This window comes from Mytilus californianus, unplaced genomic scaffold (assembly GCF_021869535.1).
Source record: "Mytilus californianus isolate M0D057914Y unplaced genomic scaffold, xbMytCali1.0.p SCAF_2, whole genome shotgun sequence".
Lineage (NCBI taxonomy): Eukaryota > Metazoa > Mollusca > Bivalvia > Mytilida > Mytilidae > Mytilus > Mytilus californianus.
Genome location: NW_026262668.1, coordinates 110224574 through 110246788, shown reverse-complemented (window position 1 = coordinate 110246788; position 22215 = coordinate 110224574). Strand labels below are relative to the sequence as shown.

At 32.3% G+C, this 22215-nt stretch overlaps 2 protein-coding genes and 1 long non-coding RNA gene across 5 annotated transcripts in view; 2 read left to right on the top strand and 1 right to left on the bottom strand.

The window, feature by feature from the left end:
* The window catches only part of LOC127728572 (uncharacterized), an 879051-nt gene that overhangs the window by 852276 nt on the left and 4560 nt on the right, over nucleotides 1–22215 (top strand). Inside the window, exon 8 of one of the 3 annotated variants that reach the window (XR_007994187.1) lies at nucleotides 19522–19714. The exons of the other annotated variants lie outside the window; for them this stretch is intronic. The gene's annotated coding sequence lies outside the window, so the exon portion shown is untranslated. Of the gene's footprint in view, nucleotides 1–19521; nucleotides 19715–22215 lie in introns of those variants that run through there. 3 annotated transcript variants of the gene reach the window in all.
* LOC127728628 (uncharacterized) lies at nucleotides 1797–3585 on the bottom strand. The gene is made up of 2 exons (XR_007994289.1): nucleotides 3500–3585; nucleotides 1797–2286 (listed from the first exon to the last, which is right to left on the bottom strand). It is a non-coding gene; the product is annotated as an uncharacterized LOC127728628 (long non-coding RNA).
* The window catches only part of LOC127728583 (protein OS-9-like), a 46471-nt gene continuing 36777 nt past the window's right edge, over nucleotides 12522–22215 (top strand). Inside the window, exons 1-6 of the mRNA XM_052236100.1 lie at nucleotides 12522–12689; nucleotides 13400–13576; nucleotides 14167–14230; nucleotides 15787–15860; nucleotides 16979–17071; nucleotides 17718–17919. Of these exons, the coding sequence (XP_052092060.1) occupies nucleotides 12537–12689; nucleotides 13400–13576; nucleotides 14167–14230; nucleotides 15787–15860; nucleotides 16979–17071; nucleotides 17718–17919 (763 nt within the window). The 5' untranslated portion in view covers nucleotides 12522–12536. The remainder of the gene's footprint in view (nucleotides 12690–13399; nucleotides 13577–14166; nucleotides 14231–15786; nucleotides 15861–16978; nucleotides 17072–17717; nucleotides 17920–22215) is intronic.

Genomic DNA, 22215 nt, shown 5'->3' with positions numbered 1-22215 from the left:
CTGTCATATGGAGTCTACGAATTGATTCGGTTAAAATTGACAAATCATCCTTATGATATAACGAGCAATTTAGTTAAATAAATTTGTCGCTTTCTTTTACGGTTACGGAGGAGATCTCGGAACAATGAAAAGTCAAAATTTAGAACATGACATTGACCTTTGACCCTGACCTCAAATTCATTTTATGAACCCAGGACCTCAAATACACGTACCTTAGGTCTGTATTACTTACCATTCATGTGATACATTGACATATCACTTATGTCAACTTCAAAAGGAGATCTCACCACAAAGAAAACAGTGTTTTGGGAGATAACTCTTACAATAAAAAGTCTTCGACTAAACAGGGTCAGTCTCACTAAAAAGCGCAATAACTGTTCGATATCATATGCAAAAAATCTAAGTGACATCTTGCGAAACCTTAAAATAAGTTTTGAAATTTGGCGGAAGAAGAAAAAAAATAATCAGAACAAATACAATAGGTCTTTCCAAAAAATAGTGGAAAGACCTGATTATTTAAAAGGCCATGATTTCAATTCAAAAGACAATAACAATTAACAGCACAGTTTGTATAATAAATCAAATAACACATTATCTAAGAGGATGATACAATCTAATTAAATATAGAACTCGGATTTCGTTAAACTCGTATGCAGTTTAACGAAATCCGAGTTCTATATTTTAATTAGATTGAGGATGATAGAGCAGATAATATCGCCAACCTTAAATTCGCCTCGGTTAACAATGTTTTCTAGGGGTAACAATTTGCTAAAGTGTTGTGTTATTCTTTCAGCTGTGTAATTTGTATATACCACGCACTTTCCACGTTGACGAACCCTTGCAACAATCTTTGTGGTTTTATATGTAGTTGTAATGTTCCAAAGAAAAAATCTGACTGCTCAGCAAGCCCTCTTTTTCAGTGGTCACTGTCGATCCTTTCCGACATAACTAACCGACTTGATCATTTTTTTTATCGACCAAATATATATGCGTTGAGTATTTGACAATATGCATGAGAAAAAAATGCTATAGTTGCCTCCAGCAGATCTACGATGAGGGAAAAACCTTCATCCTTAATTCGCCGACTATCACATTGGGGATGAACAGAGTAAAACGTACACTATTTCACTGTAGTAACGGCAGAAGCTTAATTTCAAACTGAACCACGCTTAAATAAATTGGAAGTTAAGCTTTTGATCTAATACATAATATTATATGTCTACTGAAAATATTGTGTGTTTAAAGGTCTTAAAATAGCAAAAGGTCGTCCAAAATACAAATATTTCTTAAAGGTGTCTACAATGCAAATGGTAAATAGTAGCTAGATCGGCGCGTGCTTCAATTTGATGTTGAAATATGTAGATTATGATCAGAGATAAGGGGTTCAGAAGGTCATACACATTTTGTTACTATTTCTGTGCGGAAACCTGTAAAATAACTGTTTTGTGAAAATTATTATATTTTTTCATCTATATACTTTTGAGATACAAGATAAAAACTGAAAAAATGGACATCTTGAAAAGTTTGTGATAGTAAACTTGTTTTGATTGATCTGATTGAGTTCACTGTACAGGCTGTACTATTCGGATCAACAATATTTCTCTGTCATGTCTCCTAGAATCTAGATTTTTGTCTATAAGAGTTATGTTCAGCCTGTATAAGTCTTTCTCAGTGTACTATCTAAACGGAAGCCTTTTTGGTTCACACGTGTAATAAAACTACTGGTATGGTCAATAAAAAATAAATTTCCATATCTATAGTAAATTAAAAGTTCCTGAAAATTCAACAACACAACATTGGACATCTAAAAAGTTTTAGTGATAATAAACTTGGTTCAAGATAATATACGTGTCCTCAGTTCGATTGATCAAAATTGTCAAAAGATGAATCTGAATGTTATGTGAGGTGCCTTCCGTTACAATTTGTCCGCAGTACACGTCCTGGTGTGCCATTATTTGTATCGTAGTAGGATTGTCTATGTGTGTGCCACTGACATGTAATTCTCCACTGTGGGTAAATATTCGGAAGTACTTCTTAAAGTAGATGATGAAAAGGCCACTTCAGTGTTAGACAGTGATTTTGTCGGTAATATACCAGTGATCGCTGTCGTTCTCTTGTCTATTCGTTCATCCGATATTTTGAAACTTGGTTTGAAATGCTTGTTAAATAGTGGCAGAACTGGGCGGTTAATTGACGGAAAACTGGGCAACTTGATTGACGGAATACTGGGTAATTTGATTGACTCCAAACCCGGCAGTTTAATTGTTACAGCACCATTGCCTGTGACTGTAAATAAAACAGAAATTCATAAATTAAACTTACATTATATACATCTTTCTGTTCATTTGTGTTTCCAGTGGATTTTATTTAAGATATTTGTCTTTGAGTGCACATGAACATTTGATAATAGTACATGTGTAGTACACACTCTATTCAGTATGTGTCAAGGAGCTAATATAACCTCTTTGGTATTTGTTCACATAATTACATAATGATACCACTGTTCATAGCACTACTCGTGTATCAACAACCAGATGTCTTATATATAATGTTATGGTATGACATGATTACCTGAAGAAGTTACGTTTACCGTAATTCATATAACTTTCCCTTTTCCTCTTTTTACGGTTTGGATTCCAAACATTTCTAACCACTTACTAACTTATTGTCACTGGAGAATCAGAGTATATGTATGGCAGTCATTACAAAAAATGAATGAAAAACTTAGCATCTTTGTAAATCAAAATTAAAGTGATGCAAAACCAAATCGCTATGTTTAAAAGTTGTCTGTCACAGGGTTGTCGTTTTTGCTCCCTATCATTTAACACATTATTGTCGGACTAATGTTACGCTATTTTGTCTTCTTATAATTCTTTTACACTGCTTATGGTGATTAGGGACTGGCGACTTATTAAGATTCACTACTTTATAATACAAATCATAAGACTGGTAGTCTGAAGACGCAAGCAAAAGAGAGACTGAAGATACCAAAAGGATATTTAAATTTATAAATCGATGACAAACAGACAAAGCCATAGCAAAATACAAAAAAATACAAAAAGACAAACAACAGTATACAAAACTTAATATAAAAACTAAAGGCTTAGCAACACAAACCCCATTAACATCTGGGTGTGATATCAGGTGATCCGGAAGGATACAAAAGATCCTGCTTCACATGTGACACCCGTCGGGTTGCTCATTTAAGTGCAAACTTGTTGATAAGTAAAATCCATGATGTAACGTTTCGGGAATAGAGGGTGGGATTGTGGTTAATTGCATTGACAAATATCCGTCGTCATCTGTGAAACAGATATCCAATAACGGTCAACCAACTTGTAATGGTGTCCATAAAATTTCCGAAGGGATGACTTTGACTTGATATTCGCATTCATTGTTTATATAAATGTATTTACACCAACGGTTGCTTTATTCAGCATCAATAAGACTATTTACAAACAAAAACAGTTATAGTACATTAAACTTTAAGAATACTCACAATGAAGAGCTTGCAAAGCTACAATTACAATACAGGACCTTAAATGCATTTTACACATAAACAAATACTAGGATACACACGCCTTTTACCTGTAATTTATACCTTTTCCGTAAATGTATGTCAGATGCACATGTGTGTTATTGAAGTTACTTCAAGTGACCGATCTCCATGTATGTATTTTACTAGAGTTTTAAATCAAGTTAGTTAATGAAAAGATAACATTGTGCTTAAATGAAAACACTACATTCAAATGAAAGATTTATTCGGAATATAAATTAATGAGACAGCAACTAAAAAAATAAACAAAACCTCATAAAAGACATCTTGAGATTAATATATGCCTATAACAATAGACTATATGTCAACCTCTCAATCGCCCCGATGCTATGCAAGTTGTGAAAAAATGCAATAGAGACTACCAAAGTCCCAGTAATCAATACCTTATTTCCAACTGGATTTCCATGTTGTATTATTCTTAAATGTCTATCGTTATAGATTCATATTTTTATTCAATAGTTTATTAAAGTGACACCACTATAACAAGAGACAATACATCAATAATGTATAAAATAAGTTAAATATATGTTTGCGCCAAATATATTATATACGAGCACTCGAGTTAAGATAGATCTGATTTTAATCAGATTGAATATGTGTCTACTGTTTAACACCTTATCATACCCAAATTACTAACCACGGCATCGAGGTAATAGTCTAGAAATGAGGCGGGGTAAGCTGTATATATATATCTGTGGTTTCTTTAATCTCTAGTTCAGGAAGATATATTAATCGGACCCAATCAGAAAAGTTTGGATTGTTAATGGAACTTGAAGAACATCATCAAAATACCTGTATGCGAAATTAAATGATCTAGATTCTTTGATCTTCTTGATTTTTTATAAGTGTCTGAAGGAACTCCGACTCATATAGAAAAAAAGAAAAGGTCGGCCAGGAGAGGTGCACAGTTGGTTCCCATAAGAATGCCGAAAACTTGATGGAAAAATATATCTCCAAATTCAACAAACATGTTGTCAATGAGAAACTCCAGCATACTGATCACGTGATCATCGGTGTAACAGGTTTTATTTTTGGGTTCATTTTATCAAAATATGCAGAATCATATTCAAAACAATAAATTTGTAGCGTATGGTACCATTATGGTAATATAAACTTAAGGTTAAGTCCTTGTGGTCTCATTCGTAGACTATCTATTCGCGAAACTACAGAATGAAAGCATTATAGCTTTGGAAAGCAAGACAAATGTTTCCATTATCATGAATGTTCAATTAACAATTGGTCACAGGTTCGGTTTTCTCTTAGTCAGTTTTGTCATATAATTTAACATCTCAAATAGCTTATAACGTCGTCTATCTACAGCTTATTGACAACTGACAATTTCTACATGTAAGTGAATATTCATTAAAAAATGAAACCACTTTAAGTTTCATTAGTAAAAACTATGCATATTTTTTGACAAACCGAAATCAGATTAATAAATTCATTTATCAAATACATTTGTTTAAGCTTGAACGCTTGAAACGTTCTTTGGAACAACGTCAAAACTCTTTTATTATACGTGAAACGCTCGCTAGTAACAACATCGTGAGAAACGTCTTCTACTTCTTTCGTTAACAGCCTTTATCTGTCATCTATGGTGCATAATCTATCATCGATCGTCATCAAGTAGTTAAAGTACAACACTTGCCGCCATTAGAGATTAGACCCTAAGTCTAGCTCCAATATATTTTTATTATTCTATTGAATTTGCGTTTAATTAATCTTGATTGAATCTCCATTGTAGCAGTTCTTAATCTTATAATGGAAGAATTGGTATGTCCATTGGTTCCATGCGAGGAGTTGTATGATGTAGAACGGATGGCTCTGTTCTTCCCAATGATTTTTCTGTAGTCTGCAGTGTCGGTACAGTGGTTGTACCTTTGTTTTTGACGTATTCATAATCTGTTTCAGTCCTTGTCAGAACACTGATCGAATTTTGTCTATGTCCGTAAAACATCGGGAGGAATATATGAAAGGGTTTGGTGAACGGTGTATAGATGAAAGGATGAATGCTTTTAGCGTATGGGGGTAAATTAAACTTCCTGTACAACTTGGAATGTTTTATCGGTATGCCCTGTATACGCAAAACTGAAAAAGAATAAAAAAAAGCATTTTGTAGTTTAATGATGTACACTTTGAGCGTTTTATTATTACACTCACTCGTGTTTTTTTTCTCTCTAATGGACACTACTGCATTTTTTCGTTGTATCAAAGCTCTGATTAATTGTCATTATTATTGCAGTTACAGAGTACGACAAGGTTGTCATTTTCTCCCTTCCATATATGTTGTTGTAAAACCTTATAAGAGTTGAATGTTAGTTGATATTGTCCTAAAGATAACCCCAGTATACCTCTTTAAACACAAACATTTAGTATACATGAGAAATTTAAATATGAAATTGGAACAATTTGTTTAAATCGTCTTTTAACCTACCTGCATCAACCGATAAAACCCAAATGATAATAAATGATGACTTAAAATTCATAATGGTTATCTGCAGCTTTGCCTATATAATGTTTATCCCTTGTGTTACACCAAGGACACTATATTGAACATGTAAACAGTTAGCCTATATATAGGTTAAGTGGTACAGGTGTTTTGATACATAGTTCCAGAATGACTCCTTTTAGCGTAATATTACGCACATAGTGACTATGCGTTTTATAATTAGTAACGACCAATGATATAGAACTATTTCAAATAAATGTAACTATTGGTGCAAAAAAGGAATTGTGTCATAACTTTTAAACACCTTAAACTCAAAATCTGCTACGTATCGTGAGCGTATAAAAATTAAGTTATTAAACATGGATTTAAAAGGATGTTTAACACAAAAATATTATGAATGTCCAGTTATTGTCTACGAATATCAAAATCCAAATTTGGAAAGAAGCCCCTAAACACATGTCATTATGATTCTTTCTTACAGCCTTGTATTTATAAATTCAATAACTTTTTAATGATAAATTATAATACAATATGACCTTGAATGGTATATTTAGTCAGAATATCAATAGCTTTAATGTTACAGTGATGAATAACAATAACAAAGTTTCAATTACATTTATTTGTTTATCAAAATTTAAAGTAACCAGTGGATTTTTGCAAATCCAGTACTTTTTCCTTGACTCTTGACTCTACATTTTTTTATTTTTCGATTGATTATTTTTTGAAAAATTCCTCAATGGTTCTAGTTGGACAAATAGTCATAGCTTCTTATCGTTATCATGTCCGGGTGTGTTCCAAGAGTGTTAAAATAACTCAATGTACAAGACAATACTACAATACAATACATGATGTTTATAATGTTAACCAGCAATGAAGAAGATTCGCATAAAAAATTATAATATTGCTATTCAAATTAATTTTTTAAAAAGTATTTTTTTCATTAGAGCTGTAAATGTTTCCTTTCACAACATCTATATAGATTTTGTAAATAAAGTTAATCGACAGGTTGTGGGTGTGTCTATGGGCAATGGCAAACTTGTTCTTGTATTGTTAGGAATCACATTTATGGCCAAACTGAGTAGTATCCGTCAAAATTCTAATAACATTCATCGTTACCTTGATGATATTTTTGCCTTGAATAATCAAGACTCCTCTAATTATATACCGGAGATTTGCCCAATGGGACTGACTCTGAATAAATCTTACCCATAGCAATAAATGTACTTTCCTAGATAAGTTTTTTTTTCAATTTCACACGGAAAACTCTAAAAAAAAAATAAATGCTACGAAACAGACGATTTTTCGTTTCCTATTGTTATTTTTTTCATATTTGGACGGTGATGTTCTAAATTTGGGATTTCTTACGGTGTGTATATTTCCTAGTTCGTTCGCTATTCCCGTGTCTGTGGTAACGTTACACATTTCAAAGAACTTAATATATGCGTTATCATAAATTACTTCAAACTTTTTTTAAATTCTTTCATAAATATAAAGATTTGGTTTCGAAGTTTGGCTATACCTATTTTACCAAACAAAAGTTTTCCAATTCAATTAAATGGTCGTTTGAAAAATTTGGTTGCAAATTTATTTGCTGTATCTCATTTACAGCCTTTTTTCTCTAATGAGAAAGGTAATTGCTAGATAAACTTACTGGAGGTGTAATGAAATGATCCAGCTGTAAATTTTCTCTTTGACAACATTTATGTACGTTTCGGCAATACAGTTTATCAACAGGTATTCTTATGGGTACCATGAATCACAGTGTATGGCCAAAACTCAGTAAAAACCCGTCTAAATTCCATTTTATTGATAAATTCAACAACACTTACCGTTATCTTGATGATATTTGTTCGTTATATAATCAAGAATACTCTAAATATACTGTCGAAATTTACCAGATGAACTTACTTTAAATAAATCAAATAGTAACAACAATAAATGTCCTTTCCTTGATTTAGATATTTCAGTTTTACACGAGAAACTCTTAAACAAAAATTTACGACAAAAGGGACGATTTTTCTTTCCCTATTGTTAATTTTCCTTTTTTGGACATATTTGACACCGTCTTACCGTGTTTATATATCCTAATTCGTTCGCTATGCCCGTGTCTGTAGTGACGTTTTGGATTTCAATGAGCGTAATCTATGTATTACTGGTAAATTATTAAGTCAGGGATTTTGTTACCACAAATTACTTGAAACCTTTACTATAAATGCTTCCATAGATACAAAGATTTGGTTTGCAAGTTTGGCTGTACCTGTAGAAAATTTATTTCAAACGGAATAGCACATCCTAGTTTTTGCGTTGATGTTGTTAACCGAGCCCGGAAATTTAGATACGATCCGATTAAACTTATCAATCCTTTCAACAAACTTATCCTAAAAGGTTACAGCACTGTAGTTAGGTTGTTGAATATCGTTTTTGTTGGTATAAATATTGATTTTCTTATCAGTAAATTATACCATACCAAATACTATTGGTATACAAATATGCACATTCACAGATCTACAATATGTCGATACCTATATTTTGGCATTGCACAAAGTCATGTTTTCTCTAACTGCCAATGACGTCTTTACACTTAATCCATTGGATGTTGGATGTGTACTGATTAGCCTAAGATACATGATTTTTTTATTAGTTGTTATCGGCTTTGAACTTTGTCAGTAACTGCGAGTCGATCCTCGCAGATCTGTACTTTGTGTCTTTTTTGTTGTGAGGGATTTATAAATTCCCTGCCACGTCCGTTCTGTGTATTTGTTAGATGTTTTCTGCTTTGCATCGATCTGATTAGTTAAGCCATTTTCAACTGATTTTTAGTTTGTTTTTATATTATGCTGTTACGCCACTGTCCCAGGTTAGGGGAGGGTTGTGCCTTCAATCATGTTTACCCCGCCAAATTCTGTATGTGCCTGTCCCAAGTCAGGAGCCTGTATTTCAATGGTTGCAGTTGGTTCATGCCTGTCATATTTTTTTTTCGTAAATGGTTTTGTTATGAATAATTCAATTAGGCCGTTAGTTTTCTCAATTGAATGGTTTCATATTTTTCATATCGGGGTCTTTTATAGCCGACTATACGGTATTGACTTTTATAACGTCTTTACACTAAATCCGTTAAATATGTCTTGATTAACACTTTAGTCTTGGAGAATATGATTTATTATTAGTTTTTGTTGGCTTTGAACTAGCTTTCAGTAACTGTTAGTACTCTTTAAATATATGGGTACTCCGTGTCTTTTACTCTTTATGTTATTTGGTGTTTTTTCTGCTTCTTGCCAATTTAATGAGTAAAGCCATTTTCAACTGATTTTAGCGTGTGTTCTTATGTTGTTCTGTTACACCACTGTTCCAGGTTAGGGGGTAAACGCCCACCCTGAACATGTTTAACACCGCCACATTCTGAATGTGCCTGTCCCAAGTCGGAAGCCTGTAATTCGGTGGTTGTCATTGGTTGCTGCATGCCTGTCATATTTGGAATTCGTTTATTATTTTATCATGAATAAGGCAGTTAATTGATCATTACGTTTTAAAATAGTTTACATGAGTTTGTAATGTCGGGCCCCGTTTTGTAGCTGACTTTACAGTATGAGTTTTGTTCATTGTTGAAGGCTCATATTGTCTCATTGGCAATACTACCAAATCTATGGCAAGCCAAAGTGGACAAAAGAGCTATTTTTTTATATTAAAAAATGATTTTCTAATATTAAGAATTTATTTTCTAATATTGAATAGAAAATAAACAAGTCAAAACTCTTTAGTGATGAAGATTTTAATTTGTAACTCTGAAAGTTGATTTTTTAATATTAAAAAATGATTTTTTGATATTAGAAAATGATTTCTTAATATTAAAAAATGAATTTCTAATACCAAAAAATCATTTATTAATATTAGAAAATGAATTTCGAATATAAGAAAATACTTTCGAATTCTAATATAAGAAAATACTTTCGAATTTCTAATATTAAAAAAATGAATTTCTAATATTAATAAATGATTTTTTAATATCAGAAATTCATTATTAAAAAATGCTCTTTTAAAACGGCTCTTTTTAAAAAGGAAAGCATGCTAGATACACTTACTGGAAATGTGAAGATATGATTGAAGCTTTAAATTTTCTCCTGGACAACATATATGTACGTTTCGGCGATAAAATGTATCGACAAGTAGTAGGTATTCCTATGGGCACTAACTGCTCCCCTTTAATAGCAGCTTTATTCCTGTATTTCTATGAATCTCAGTTTATGACCAAACTCAGTAAAGACACGTCATTGTTACATTTGGTTGATACATTCAACAATACCTTCCGTTATCTAGATGATATCTTTTCGTTAAATAATCCAGAGTTCTCTAAATATACTACCGAAATTTACCCAATAGAACTTATTTTAACTAAATCTAACATAAACAGCAGTAGTTGTCCTTTTCTAGATTTAGACATTTCAATCTCTAAAGGAAAACTCCATACGAAAATTTACGACAAAAGAGACGACTTTTCATTCCTTATTGTTAATTTTCCCTTTTTAGACGGCGATGTTCCTTTGGCTCCATCATACGGTGTTTATATATCCCAACTCGTTCGTTATGCCCGTGTGTGTAGTGATGTCATAGATTTTAACGAACGTAATCAATGCATCACTGGTAAATTATTAAGTCAGGGATTTCGTTACCATAAATTACGTAAAACTTTTACTAAATTCTTTCATAGATACAAAGATTTGATTAGTAAATTTGGCTGTACCTGTAATCTGATTAAAAACGGTATTTCACATCCTAAATTTTACGATAATATTGTACTTTAATAAAGCGTGGAAATCACTATGTGATCCGTGTAAACTCATCGAACCTTTAAACAAACTTATTAGTAAAGGTTATCTTACCAATGTTGTAATTAAATCTTTGAATATAGTTTACATTGGCACTAATATCGATTTTGTCATCAGCAAATTAAAAAATATCTAAATTTGTATTCTTTTCAAACGGGATGTATAAAGACACACCTACGTTCATTTTGATCTATAAAGAGGTTAAACTCCTAACTATCCTACTGCCTGTCGATACATTTATTTTTGGCATCGCACAAGTCATGTCTTCTTTGACTGTCCATGACGTTAGAATACTAAATCCCTGGGATGTGTTTTAGTTGATTTTAGTCTCTGATGCATGATTTTTTATTATTGTTTTTGGCTTTTAACTAGCTGTCAGTAACTGCGAGTACCGTCTCAAATCGTACTTTCTTGTTTATTTGACCTGTTGATACTAATTGTAATGCTTTTTGTTATTTAATGTTATTCAGGATTATATCTGGTCTATATATCAGCTTTGATAAGTGTTTGGTATTACTATAAATTTTCACTTCGTACTATGAACATCAAAATTATTTATTTGATAAAAATATTTCCTTTCTCTATTTGAACTGTACACGTATACCTAACAACAATATCATTTTCATTTACCTGTGTTTAAAGTAATTGCAAATGGCTGATTATTTTGTTCGAGCATATTGTTTTTCTTAAATTGTTTAACATTTCATAGCGGTATAACATGTTACTTTTATTATTCTTCCCTTAGTTTATTTATTTTGTATTTACATTGTATCATAGGTCAAATTTATTTGTTCAGTGTATGTTCACTGGTGTTTATATGTCCTTTGATTGAGTTAAGCTATTTCAGTTGGTATTTTATAGTGTGTCTTTCTATGTTGTGATGTTACACTATTGTTTCAGAAAAAGGTCGAAGAGGTTGGGTACCATTAAAACGTTTAAACCCGCTGTATTTGTTCAAATTGCACCTGTCCTAAGTCAGGAATCTGATGTTCAGTAGTTGTCGTTTGTTGATGTGGTTCATAAGTGTTTCTCGATTTTCGTTTTTTATATAGATTAGACCGTTGGTTTTCCCGTTTGAATGGTTTTACACTAGTAATTTTTTTTGAGCCCTTTATAGCTTGCTGTTCGGTGTGAGCCAAGGCTCCGTGTTGAAGACCGTACTTTGACCTATAATGGTTTACTTTTTTAAATTTTGACTTGGATGGAGAGTTGTCTCATTGGCCCTCATACCACATCTTCTTATATCTACTTTTTGTCCTCTTTAGCTTGCCATACACATCTGCTTATTTTGTATTTTAAACATTATCGCATAATAGTGTTTGTGAACTAAAAACATTTAAATCGACAGAACACAAATTCGAAATGAAACAAATCAAAATCACTACAGAAGGAACATCGAAACTTCTTAAAAACTTGTACCCAGCCTAAGCGTTCCATCATACCATAAGAACAAACTCAATATAAAATCAGTTGAAAGGCTTTGTTTATTTTGTTATTTGGTAACAAAACTATTGTTTGGATTTCAGATTAGTGAAATTCTTCTTCATCTACATAGAGAAATACATAAATGAAAGGAAAAGTAATTATATTTTTTGTAAATGCAAATATCGGTATCTAGGGAAGAAACGGGATACGAGTTTTGTTATACCCTTTCTCCATTCGGAATTTGTCGCGTAATCATACGCATGCGTATTAAACCAAAACAAACATGGATCACTTTTCCAGCTTCTCGATCTTCCTATTACTTTCACAATGTTTTGGAAGTATCTTAATGTTTTCAGGAATGTTAGATATAGAAGAAATAAACAACGTTAACTATGGAATAGATATTTTAAAAGAGCCAGTCTTGCTAAAGCCGGAGGTACAAATATGCAGTCGATACACCACCATACAACCTTTTTTTTAAATTTTAGCAGCTTCAGTCAGTCGGTCCGGGAATAGCCTGGCATCCTGATCCAATCTAATAATTCCTCGATAAGTCTACTGTCGTGCAGTGAGCCAGGATCACAGGCTAGTCCGAGAACTGTTATTTCGTAGTGCATTTTTTGAGACAATAAATTATTAAAAGAATCGCACCTGCGCTTTCTGAATAATATTGGGACATATCTATACTACTAAAGGAAGAGACTGATTTCATTGAGCCGCAACTCCTCTGAAACCATACAATCTTCTAGTTATTTCTAAATTTTAGAAAACTTCTTTAGCTCTAACTCAAAATATTGACGAATTGTGTGTTAAGGGGCACTTGTTTCTATCAATGGGAAGGTCGACTATCTGTATATAATTGTCAAGTTTATTACCAGCGAGAGACTAATTGGTAAATGAATCAAAACTTAAATTTGTATTCTATATGGTGCACCATTTTTGCCAACTTCAGGGGAAACTTCTGTTAAGCTGAACAAATATATGGTGACGACAGTGACACACAGTGGATCCCCATCTGGTAAGATGAAAAGCAAAATACCCACATTTAATTGTAAAATGAAATACACTTACACTGTAGACACAACTGCATTGCTGTTTCTTTACCTTATATTATGATATACACGCAGCTGGAATGTATATTTTTAGGTAGAATTGGCGGTGAATCACATCCATTTGACATCAAAATATGGACAGAGATACCAATGTCATTTTCCAGACCAAGTGGAAACAGAAAGAAAAACTGAAGAAAAGGAAAAAGAAGCTTTAGAAACTGGAATTCCTGAATTACTTAAACCATTAGAATCTGTACCTTGTTTGCTGAAGGTATATGATTTTTTGTTCTGCTTAAATTCTTTAAAAATAATTTCCATCAATTCAAAGCGTGATGGGGAATAGGAATGTCTTTAATACCTGTATAGAAGAATATATGGGAAGAAGTCAGCATTAGGGCAAAAGTAAGTCATTCTGACCTACAACAAGTGTACATGTATATTCAATGCTTTCTGACATGAAATTATTTTACATATCGATTAGAATAAGACAAACAGTTTGTACCAATTTTTTTCTAATTCCTAATGTGTAAAATGCATTTAATAGGAGCAGTAAGAAGAATACACAAGATCAACTGTTCTAGGAGTTTTGAAATTATGTAAGAATCATTTACTGAGAATTTATCAGAAAATGTACCCTGTAAAAAGGGTATGGTCACTGTCAAAACAGTGACTACAATGTACAATGTACTTGTCCAAAGATTCTAGTTGAATCTAACACTTTACAAGAAGGTTTAGAATATCAAAGTGAAAAAATGCAAAATTTTGCTGTGTATGCCACATATCTTCAAATGTTGTAATATACATTAAGTCACTTTTTAGGTTTATTGTATCTTAATTACCTTTAGTATATATTTTTTTCAGGCAAAGGATTGGTGGAGTTATGAGTTCTGCTATGGAAAATATATTCGACAATTTCATATTGAAGGTATAAAAGTAGAAATTAAAACTCTAATTGATCTCTGAGATTAATTTCAGTAATATTTGGGAAGCAGTTGAATCAGTATCAGCACATTTCATTTCCATGAAGATTATTTGGCCCTGCCCTTTCTCACATGGTCAGGGGATACCTTCCACACACTTCATTTAATTAATTGCTAAGTATCCTAAACATTTTTCAGATCCCAGATCCTAAGCAATATATAATCTTCAATGCCATGGCAAGACCTTTACAGTGCCCCATTGGTTTCCCTGTCAGTCCCAGTCCATTACATTGTAATAACTTTAAATTATGTTGACTGTACCAATTTTACTGCATCAGATGTACATACAATGTATTAACAATAAATGTCTTTTTGGTGATACTCCAACATTGAAAAGTTGGTAGAACCTAAAAGGACCAAAGGTCAAACCCACACAAGGAATTCCAATCAAAGATAAACATGAGGAAGATTGGTTTCTAAATTTCAATTGATTTTCTAAATTTCATTAACACAATATCCCTATTATACTGTTGAAAATATCTAAAACTGTTCAGATACCCATATCTTAAATATATTCTGCCTTGCAAAGATAACTTCAAGTGCACCAAAAGTTTTTTATTTTCTCAGAGGTCATGTAACTCCCCTCTCATATTATAAATTGCTTAAATGTCTCTTGAAATGTTAAGATTTTCACCTCTAAATTATATCAATTCTTAATTGCCATAACAAGACCTATCTAGTACACCATAGATTGCCATAACAAGACCTATCTAGTGCACCATAGATTGCCATAACAAGACCTATCTAGTACACCATAGATTGCCATAACAAGACCTATCTAGTACACCATAGATTGCCATAACAAGACCTATCTAGTGCACCATAGATTGCCATAACAAGACCTATCTAGTGCACCATAGATTGCCATAACAAGACCTATCTAGTCCGTACGTCCCGAAATTGGTTTCTGTTCTCTAACTTGAGTTTGCCTCAACCAAATGTTATGAAACTTATACACAATGCTTATTACCACAAAATACAGATTAAGTTTGAATTTTGGTGGTGTCACTTTAACCGTTCTAGAGTTATGCCCCTTTATAAATGGAAAAATTGTAAAATTTTTAGTTTCCGTTCTCTAACTTAAGTTTGCCTCAACCAAATGTTATGAAGCTTATACACAATGCTGATTACCACAAAACACAGATCAAGTTTAAATTTTGGTGGCGTCACTTTAACTGTTCTAGAGTTATGCCCCTTTATAAATGCATCCACATTTATTTCTTTACTAAAGTGACTTCTGTGGATGAATGTGAGATATTGTTTTGAATCTGAAAACAGTTCAATGGTTGTACCATAGAGACTTTTTTATTTTTTAAACAGTGTTTGTCCATGAATTTTTATAACAATTTTACAACCTACAAATGTTATTCAATAATTTTGCAACCTAATCTTATTCTTTTATAATTCTTTCAAGTTTTTATTTATCTTTAGTTATGGTAATATAAGAAGGGCAAGCATATCATGTGCTCATGATATATCAGATTTTTGTTATCTTTTTCAGATGGAAAGATACTTGGAGATATTGTATATTTAGGTTACTATGAATCAGAGAAGGACTGGTCAGAAAGAGAAGAGGTATTTAACATACAGTAATACACAATCTGTGCTGAATAGTAGTTAGATGTATTTTACAGCATCATAATACATATAATGTGATATAACTTAGGGCAGAATATAAAACAAAATGTCAGTAAATGTTAACAATTAATCTGTATGACAATTTAGGACCTACATGCAATCAAGACATATTGCTGCAACCAAACCCAATAAAAAGAGCTTATTAGTGCTTGCACATACACTGTAACCAATGTATGTTTTGTATACAGGGAAAATTTACAACCAATTTAACAAAGTTTAAAATATTTGAAACCTGTAATTCACTAATACATTGATTCCCTTTTACTATCGTTTCTAGGCATTGTTGTGTTTTCAGTTCAGTCTGGTTAAGGTTTTTTCGGACATCAAACCATCATGGATGTATGGAACTTTGACTGAAACCGCTTCATGATGATGGTTAATTTCTCAGAAACAGTTGGCTTTTATACACTTTCCACAGAAGATAAATTTCACTTTCACATAACAATTTTATTATTATAAAGGCTTATTATGTCAATTTTGGAGCAAGATGATCGTTATAATCATAGACTACCTTTCTGTTTACAAGTTAAATTTTGATATCTAACAGATTATACTATCCTTTTTTTCCCTGAGCAGCAGGTGATCAGAATCCTTGCACTCAAATTTTGAACAATAAAATTTTAGATGTCTTTTTTAACAAATGTTCTGCATTTTTCAGTTCGGTTTTTATGTTCTCCAGTATATAAGTATAAAATAAAAAAAATCCAGAACAATTCAATTATTTGTAGAAATTGCATCATACTTTACTTGGAGAATTTTGCAGGGTATGTGCAAATTTACTCAGAGTATATTACGCAGATACCATTTTATTGTTCAATATTTCAGTGCATTGATAGAGCTTACCTGTTGCTCAATAAAAAAGAAAAGGAAAAATTAATCTGCTTGATTATGTCCAAAAGAAAATGATTGCTGATGTTCATCACATACCTAATATTATACCGCTTTTGAAATCTTTTTCAGTTATAACTATTGTAAATTGGGCTCTCAATTATATATTAGATATTTTTATGATGACATATCTAAAATGTAATAAGGTGTTTACTAATGAATTTCAGTCCTATAACAAGTTAAACAGATACCATTCTCAGTCATATGTCAATGGGTCAAAGTGTGATCTTACTGGTGATAAAAGGAAAACAGAAATTAGGGTAAGTTATTGTGTTATTTGAGTAACAGAATCCTTACAACATCTAGCAGAATCCACACATCAGTATCTAGCTGAATCCACAAATTGTTGTTTAGCAGAATCCACATATCAGTATCTAGCAGAATCTACCAGGATCCACATTGAATGAACATATCAAAATACTTTATCTCACATTTTGCATGCATTGTACCTTTTTCAATCTTTTGTAAATCTACAATTGTTCTTAACCAATCAACTTCCTTATAGGAAGGAATAGTATGCATATCTTTTTTTATGAGTCTCCCACAAAGGTCTAGGGAGCGAGAAGACATAATGATTCTACATTCTGTTGTCAGATCATCATCATTTAAAAATGTAGTATCAATGTAGTATCAATCTGTTTTTTTATAACAATCAATAACTTTATCAAACCTTCAATTTTTCATTGGTATGAATAAATTTTTGCTGATAAAATATAATGCCTCTTAAATTTTTAGACTGCTACATAAGGCAACCTTGTCTGATGATATGATAAAAATTGATATTTTTCAACTCTCAATGGTAAAATGTTTAGACTCTTACTATTGTAGGAATTTGGCTTTCTCATTAATGAGGTATCTGATTGGAGTAGTGTTATTGTAAACTATAATATGTATTTTTGATTGCAGTTTGTATGTGATGAGGGATCAGGGGATCACATAGGGAGAATAGATGAGCCAGAGACCTGTAGTTATGTAATGACTATCCACACAAACAAGATATGTCACCATCCTTACCTTAAACCAATCAAACAAAGCCAGGCTGTGCCCATAACTTGTAATCCTTTGTTGACTGAAGAACAGTTTGCTGAATATAATCAGATGGTTGAGGGTCTGTATCATAGAATTTAATAATTATATACAAATATTTTGAAATTGTTTTATTTATTTTTTTTGTGTTCAGGTTACATATAGAATTTAAGGATTATATACAAAAGATTTTTAATTTTTTTTTTTTTTTTATGTTCAGGGTACAGTTAAAAAAATAACATACTAAATTTGAGTCATTGATTCTAATTGCATATGTGCATGTGTATGCCCCGTAACAAAATGTCTGTTGGTCCTTCAGTCTTTCTGACCCTCTTATATATTGACATGGTTTGTTCAGCTAATTCCTTCTACAGTTTTCAAGCTAGAACTTATATATATTAAGTAGGGTGTTAGTACATATACTAAAAGTATGCATATTATCAGGATTTTTATTTTCTTTAAATTTTCCACAAGTGGCAGGTTGTTGGACTTTGTCATGTTTTGATGAAATAAGACATGACAGGTATTAAGGGTGTGCATGTTATCAGAATTTTAATTTTCTTTAAATATTCCAAGAATGACAGAATCTTGCCTTTTTTGGGAGGGACATTAAATGTTTATTACAACCACAACCATTTCAATTTGTAATTCAATGTCACTGTTTACTTAATCAAATGTTGGTGGCACTATATTCATGCATACAGAGAGAACTGGTATCATATTTGTCTAATTTATATTATAAATATTATATGAACCAACTATATCTAAATGCAGTTTGGATTCATGTGCATTGAAAAGACTTTTTTGTTTATGACAATATTTAATGCTGTTCATTCACTGAAAAGGCAATGATATTTTCCACAGCTGCATTGAATGTTAGCAGCATTATATTCAACAATGTGTATTGAGGGGGCATTAAGTTTTGCCCTTGTCCGTCTGTACGTCCCAAAACTGGTTTCCGTTCTCTAACTTGAGTTTGCCTAAACCAAATGTTATGAAACTTATACACAATGCTTATTACCACAAAATACAGATCAAGTTTGAATGTTGGTGGCATCACTTTAACCATTCTAGAGTTATGCCCCTTTATAAATGGAAAAATTCCAAAAATTGTAGTTTCCGTTCTCTAACTAAAGTTAACCTCAACCAAATGATATGAAACTTATACACAATGCTGATTACCACACAATACAGATCAAGTTTGAATTTTGGTAGCGTCACTCTAACCGTTCTAGAGTTATGCCCCTTTATAAATGAAAAAAAAAATGCAAAATTTTTAGTTTCCGTTCTCTAACTTAAGTTGCCTCAACCAAATGTTATGAAACTTATACACAATGCTCATTACCTCAAAACACAGATCAAGTTGAAATTTGGTGGCGTCACTTTAACCATTATCGAGTTATGCCCCTTTATAAATCGAAAAATTGCAAAATTTTTAGTTTCTGTTCTGTAACTTAAGTTTGCCCTAACCAAACATTATGTAACCTATACACAATACTTATTACCACAAAACTCAGATCTGGTACAAATTTGGGTAGCGTCACTTTTATTGCTTTTGAGTTTTGATTTTGGGGGTTATGGCACCAATAGTTTGGGAATTAGGGACCAAAAACAAAAATTTTTGTAGTTTCCGGACAATAACTGGTGTGTTAGTGTATAGATCTCTCAGAAATTGTACCACAAGGTTCCATATCACAAAGGGAAGGCTGGGATTGAGTTTATGGGTAATTGCCCCGAAGGTTCAGGAATTAGAGGCAAAAAAGGGGCCAAAAACAAGCATTTTTCTAGTTTCCAGACAGTAACTTGTGTTTAAGTGCATGGATCTCTCTAAAATTGTACTACAAGGTTCCATACCACAAAGGGAAGGCTGGGATTACTTTGGGGGTAAATACTGCAAGGGGGAGGGGGTTCAAAAAGTTTGGGGGGATTTTTTTTTTTCCAATTTTTTTTTGGGGGGTTCATATTTGTTTTCTTCAAAATTTTTGAAATTTCAAATGATTGCACAGTATTGCGCAATAGCAAGAAATCATCAAACACACAATAGCACAGTATTGGGCAATAGCAAGAAATCTTCAATTGCAAAGTATTGCGCAATAGCAAGAAATCTTCAATTGCATAGTAATGCACAATAGCAAGAAATCTTCAATTACACAGTATTGTGCAATAGTAAGAAATCTTCAAATGCAAAGTAATGCGCAATAGCACAGTATTGCACAATAGCACAGTATTGGGCAATAGCAAGAAATCTTCAATTGCAAAGTATTGCGCAATAGCAAGAAATCTTCAATTGCATAGTATTGCACAATAGCAAGAAATCTCCAATTGCACAGTATTGCGCAATAGCAAGAAATCTTCAATTGCACATTATTGCACAATAGCATAGTATTGCCCAACAACAAAGTATTGCGCAATAGCACAGTATTGAGCAATAGCACAGTATTGCGCAATAGCAAGAAATCTTCAAATGCACTGTATTGGGCAATAGCAAGAAATCTTCAATTGCACAGTATTGCGCAATAGCAAGAAATCTTCAGTTGCACAGTATTGTGCAATAGCAAGAAATCTTCAGTTGCACAGTATTGCGCAATAGCAAGTAATCTTCTATTGCGCAAAAGCAAGAAATCTTCAATTATACAGTATTGCGCAATAACAAGAAATCTTCAATTGGCAAGTATTGCGCAATAGCAAGGAATCTTCAATTGCACAGACAATAGCTAGAAATCTTAAATTGCACAGTATTACACAATAGCAAGAACTCTTCAATTGAAAATAAATACAAATCTTTTAACCAATTTCAATGGGATTAATTTAAAGTCTTTAATTTTTTGGGGTTCTAACCTTGTACATGTATAACTTTTTAGGATATTGGGCCCCATTTTTAAATTGGTCTACAATGAGGTCAAAAGGGTCCAAAATTAAACTTTGTTTGATTTCATCAAACACTGAATTATTGCAATTGTATGATATGCTGAATCTTATTGTGCATTTAGATTTTTTATTTTGGGCCCTGTTTTCAAATTAGTCCATATTAAGGTTTGAAGGGTCTAAAATTAAAATTTGTTTGATTTCAACTAAAATTAAATTTTTGGTGTTTTTTTATATGCTGAATCTAACCATGTTGTTAGATTTTGGATATCAGACGGTTCTAGGTAAATTAAATGTCCCATTTCAAATTTTTAACATTTATTTTGTGTCAGAAACCTATATTATGTCAAAAATTTGATCACAATCCAAATTCAGACAGTATCAAGCTTGTGTCCAAACTTGCCCCAACTTTTCAGGGTTAGACCTCTGCGGTCGTATCTGGCTGCGCTCAGCGAAGCATTTTATTGTCTTTAATATGCATTAAGTATTTGCCACTGGATATTAAGCAACCATCAATTAAAAGAATCTATAGCACAAAAAATTAAGATAAAAACTGATTGCAATAATATTGTATTGTTCTTGGCTTACACATTTTTAGTCCCCTACCAACGAAGTCGAAGGGGACTTAACTTTTGCACTCCGTCTGTCTGTTCATCCGTCAGGCCAGCAAATCAGTTTTCCAGATTTTATACAACCGCAAAAAGGTTTATAACCACAAAAGGAAGGTTGGGATTGATTTTGGGGGTTATAGTCCTAACAGTTTAGGAATTAGGGGCCAAAAAGGGGCCCAAATAAGCATTTTTCTAGTTTCCAGACAATAACTTGTGGAATGGTGTTTGAATCTCTCTGAAATTATACCACAAGTTTCCATGCCACAAAGGGATGGTTAGGATTGGCTTTTGGGGGTTATGGCTCAAACCGTTTAGGAATTAGGGGGAAAAACAAGGGTTTCCTGGTTAAAGGACAATTTAAAAAAAGTACAATGTTATGTTTGGATTACCTCCCTTACACTGCTTTTAAATTATTTATAAAGAAATGTTGTATTGTGATTAGCTGTCAATTTATTTTTTAGAAGTTACTATTTAAAAATGCTGATTAAGGAATATTAATTTTAGGCATGATTATGTATGTCATTTTCTATTTTAAGACTTTTATGATGTATTTAAATGGGTAATTATGGTTGCAAACTCTATTGGAAATTTGAATTGAGATTATGACCATATCTTGAGGGAAAGAATTTTTTTTTTTGGAAAAAGGGGGGGGTGGGGTGGGCAACATTTTCTCATTTCAGATTTCAGAAATTAAAAAGAAATTTCTTCAAATATTTTTGTTATTTTGCAAAAAAAAAAGGGGGTCAATTCACAACAGCATAGTGTATTGCACAAAAGCAAAAAATTGAATATAAATTCAAATCATATAACCAATTCTAAGTTCTTTGACTACAGTTATTCTGTGTCAGAAACCTATTATGTGTCAAATATTTAATTACAATCCAAATTCAGACCTGTATCAA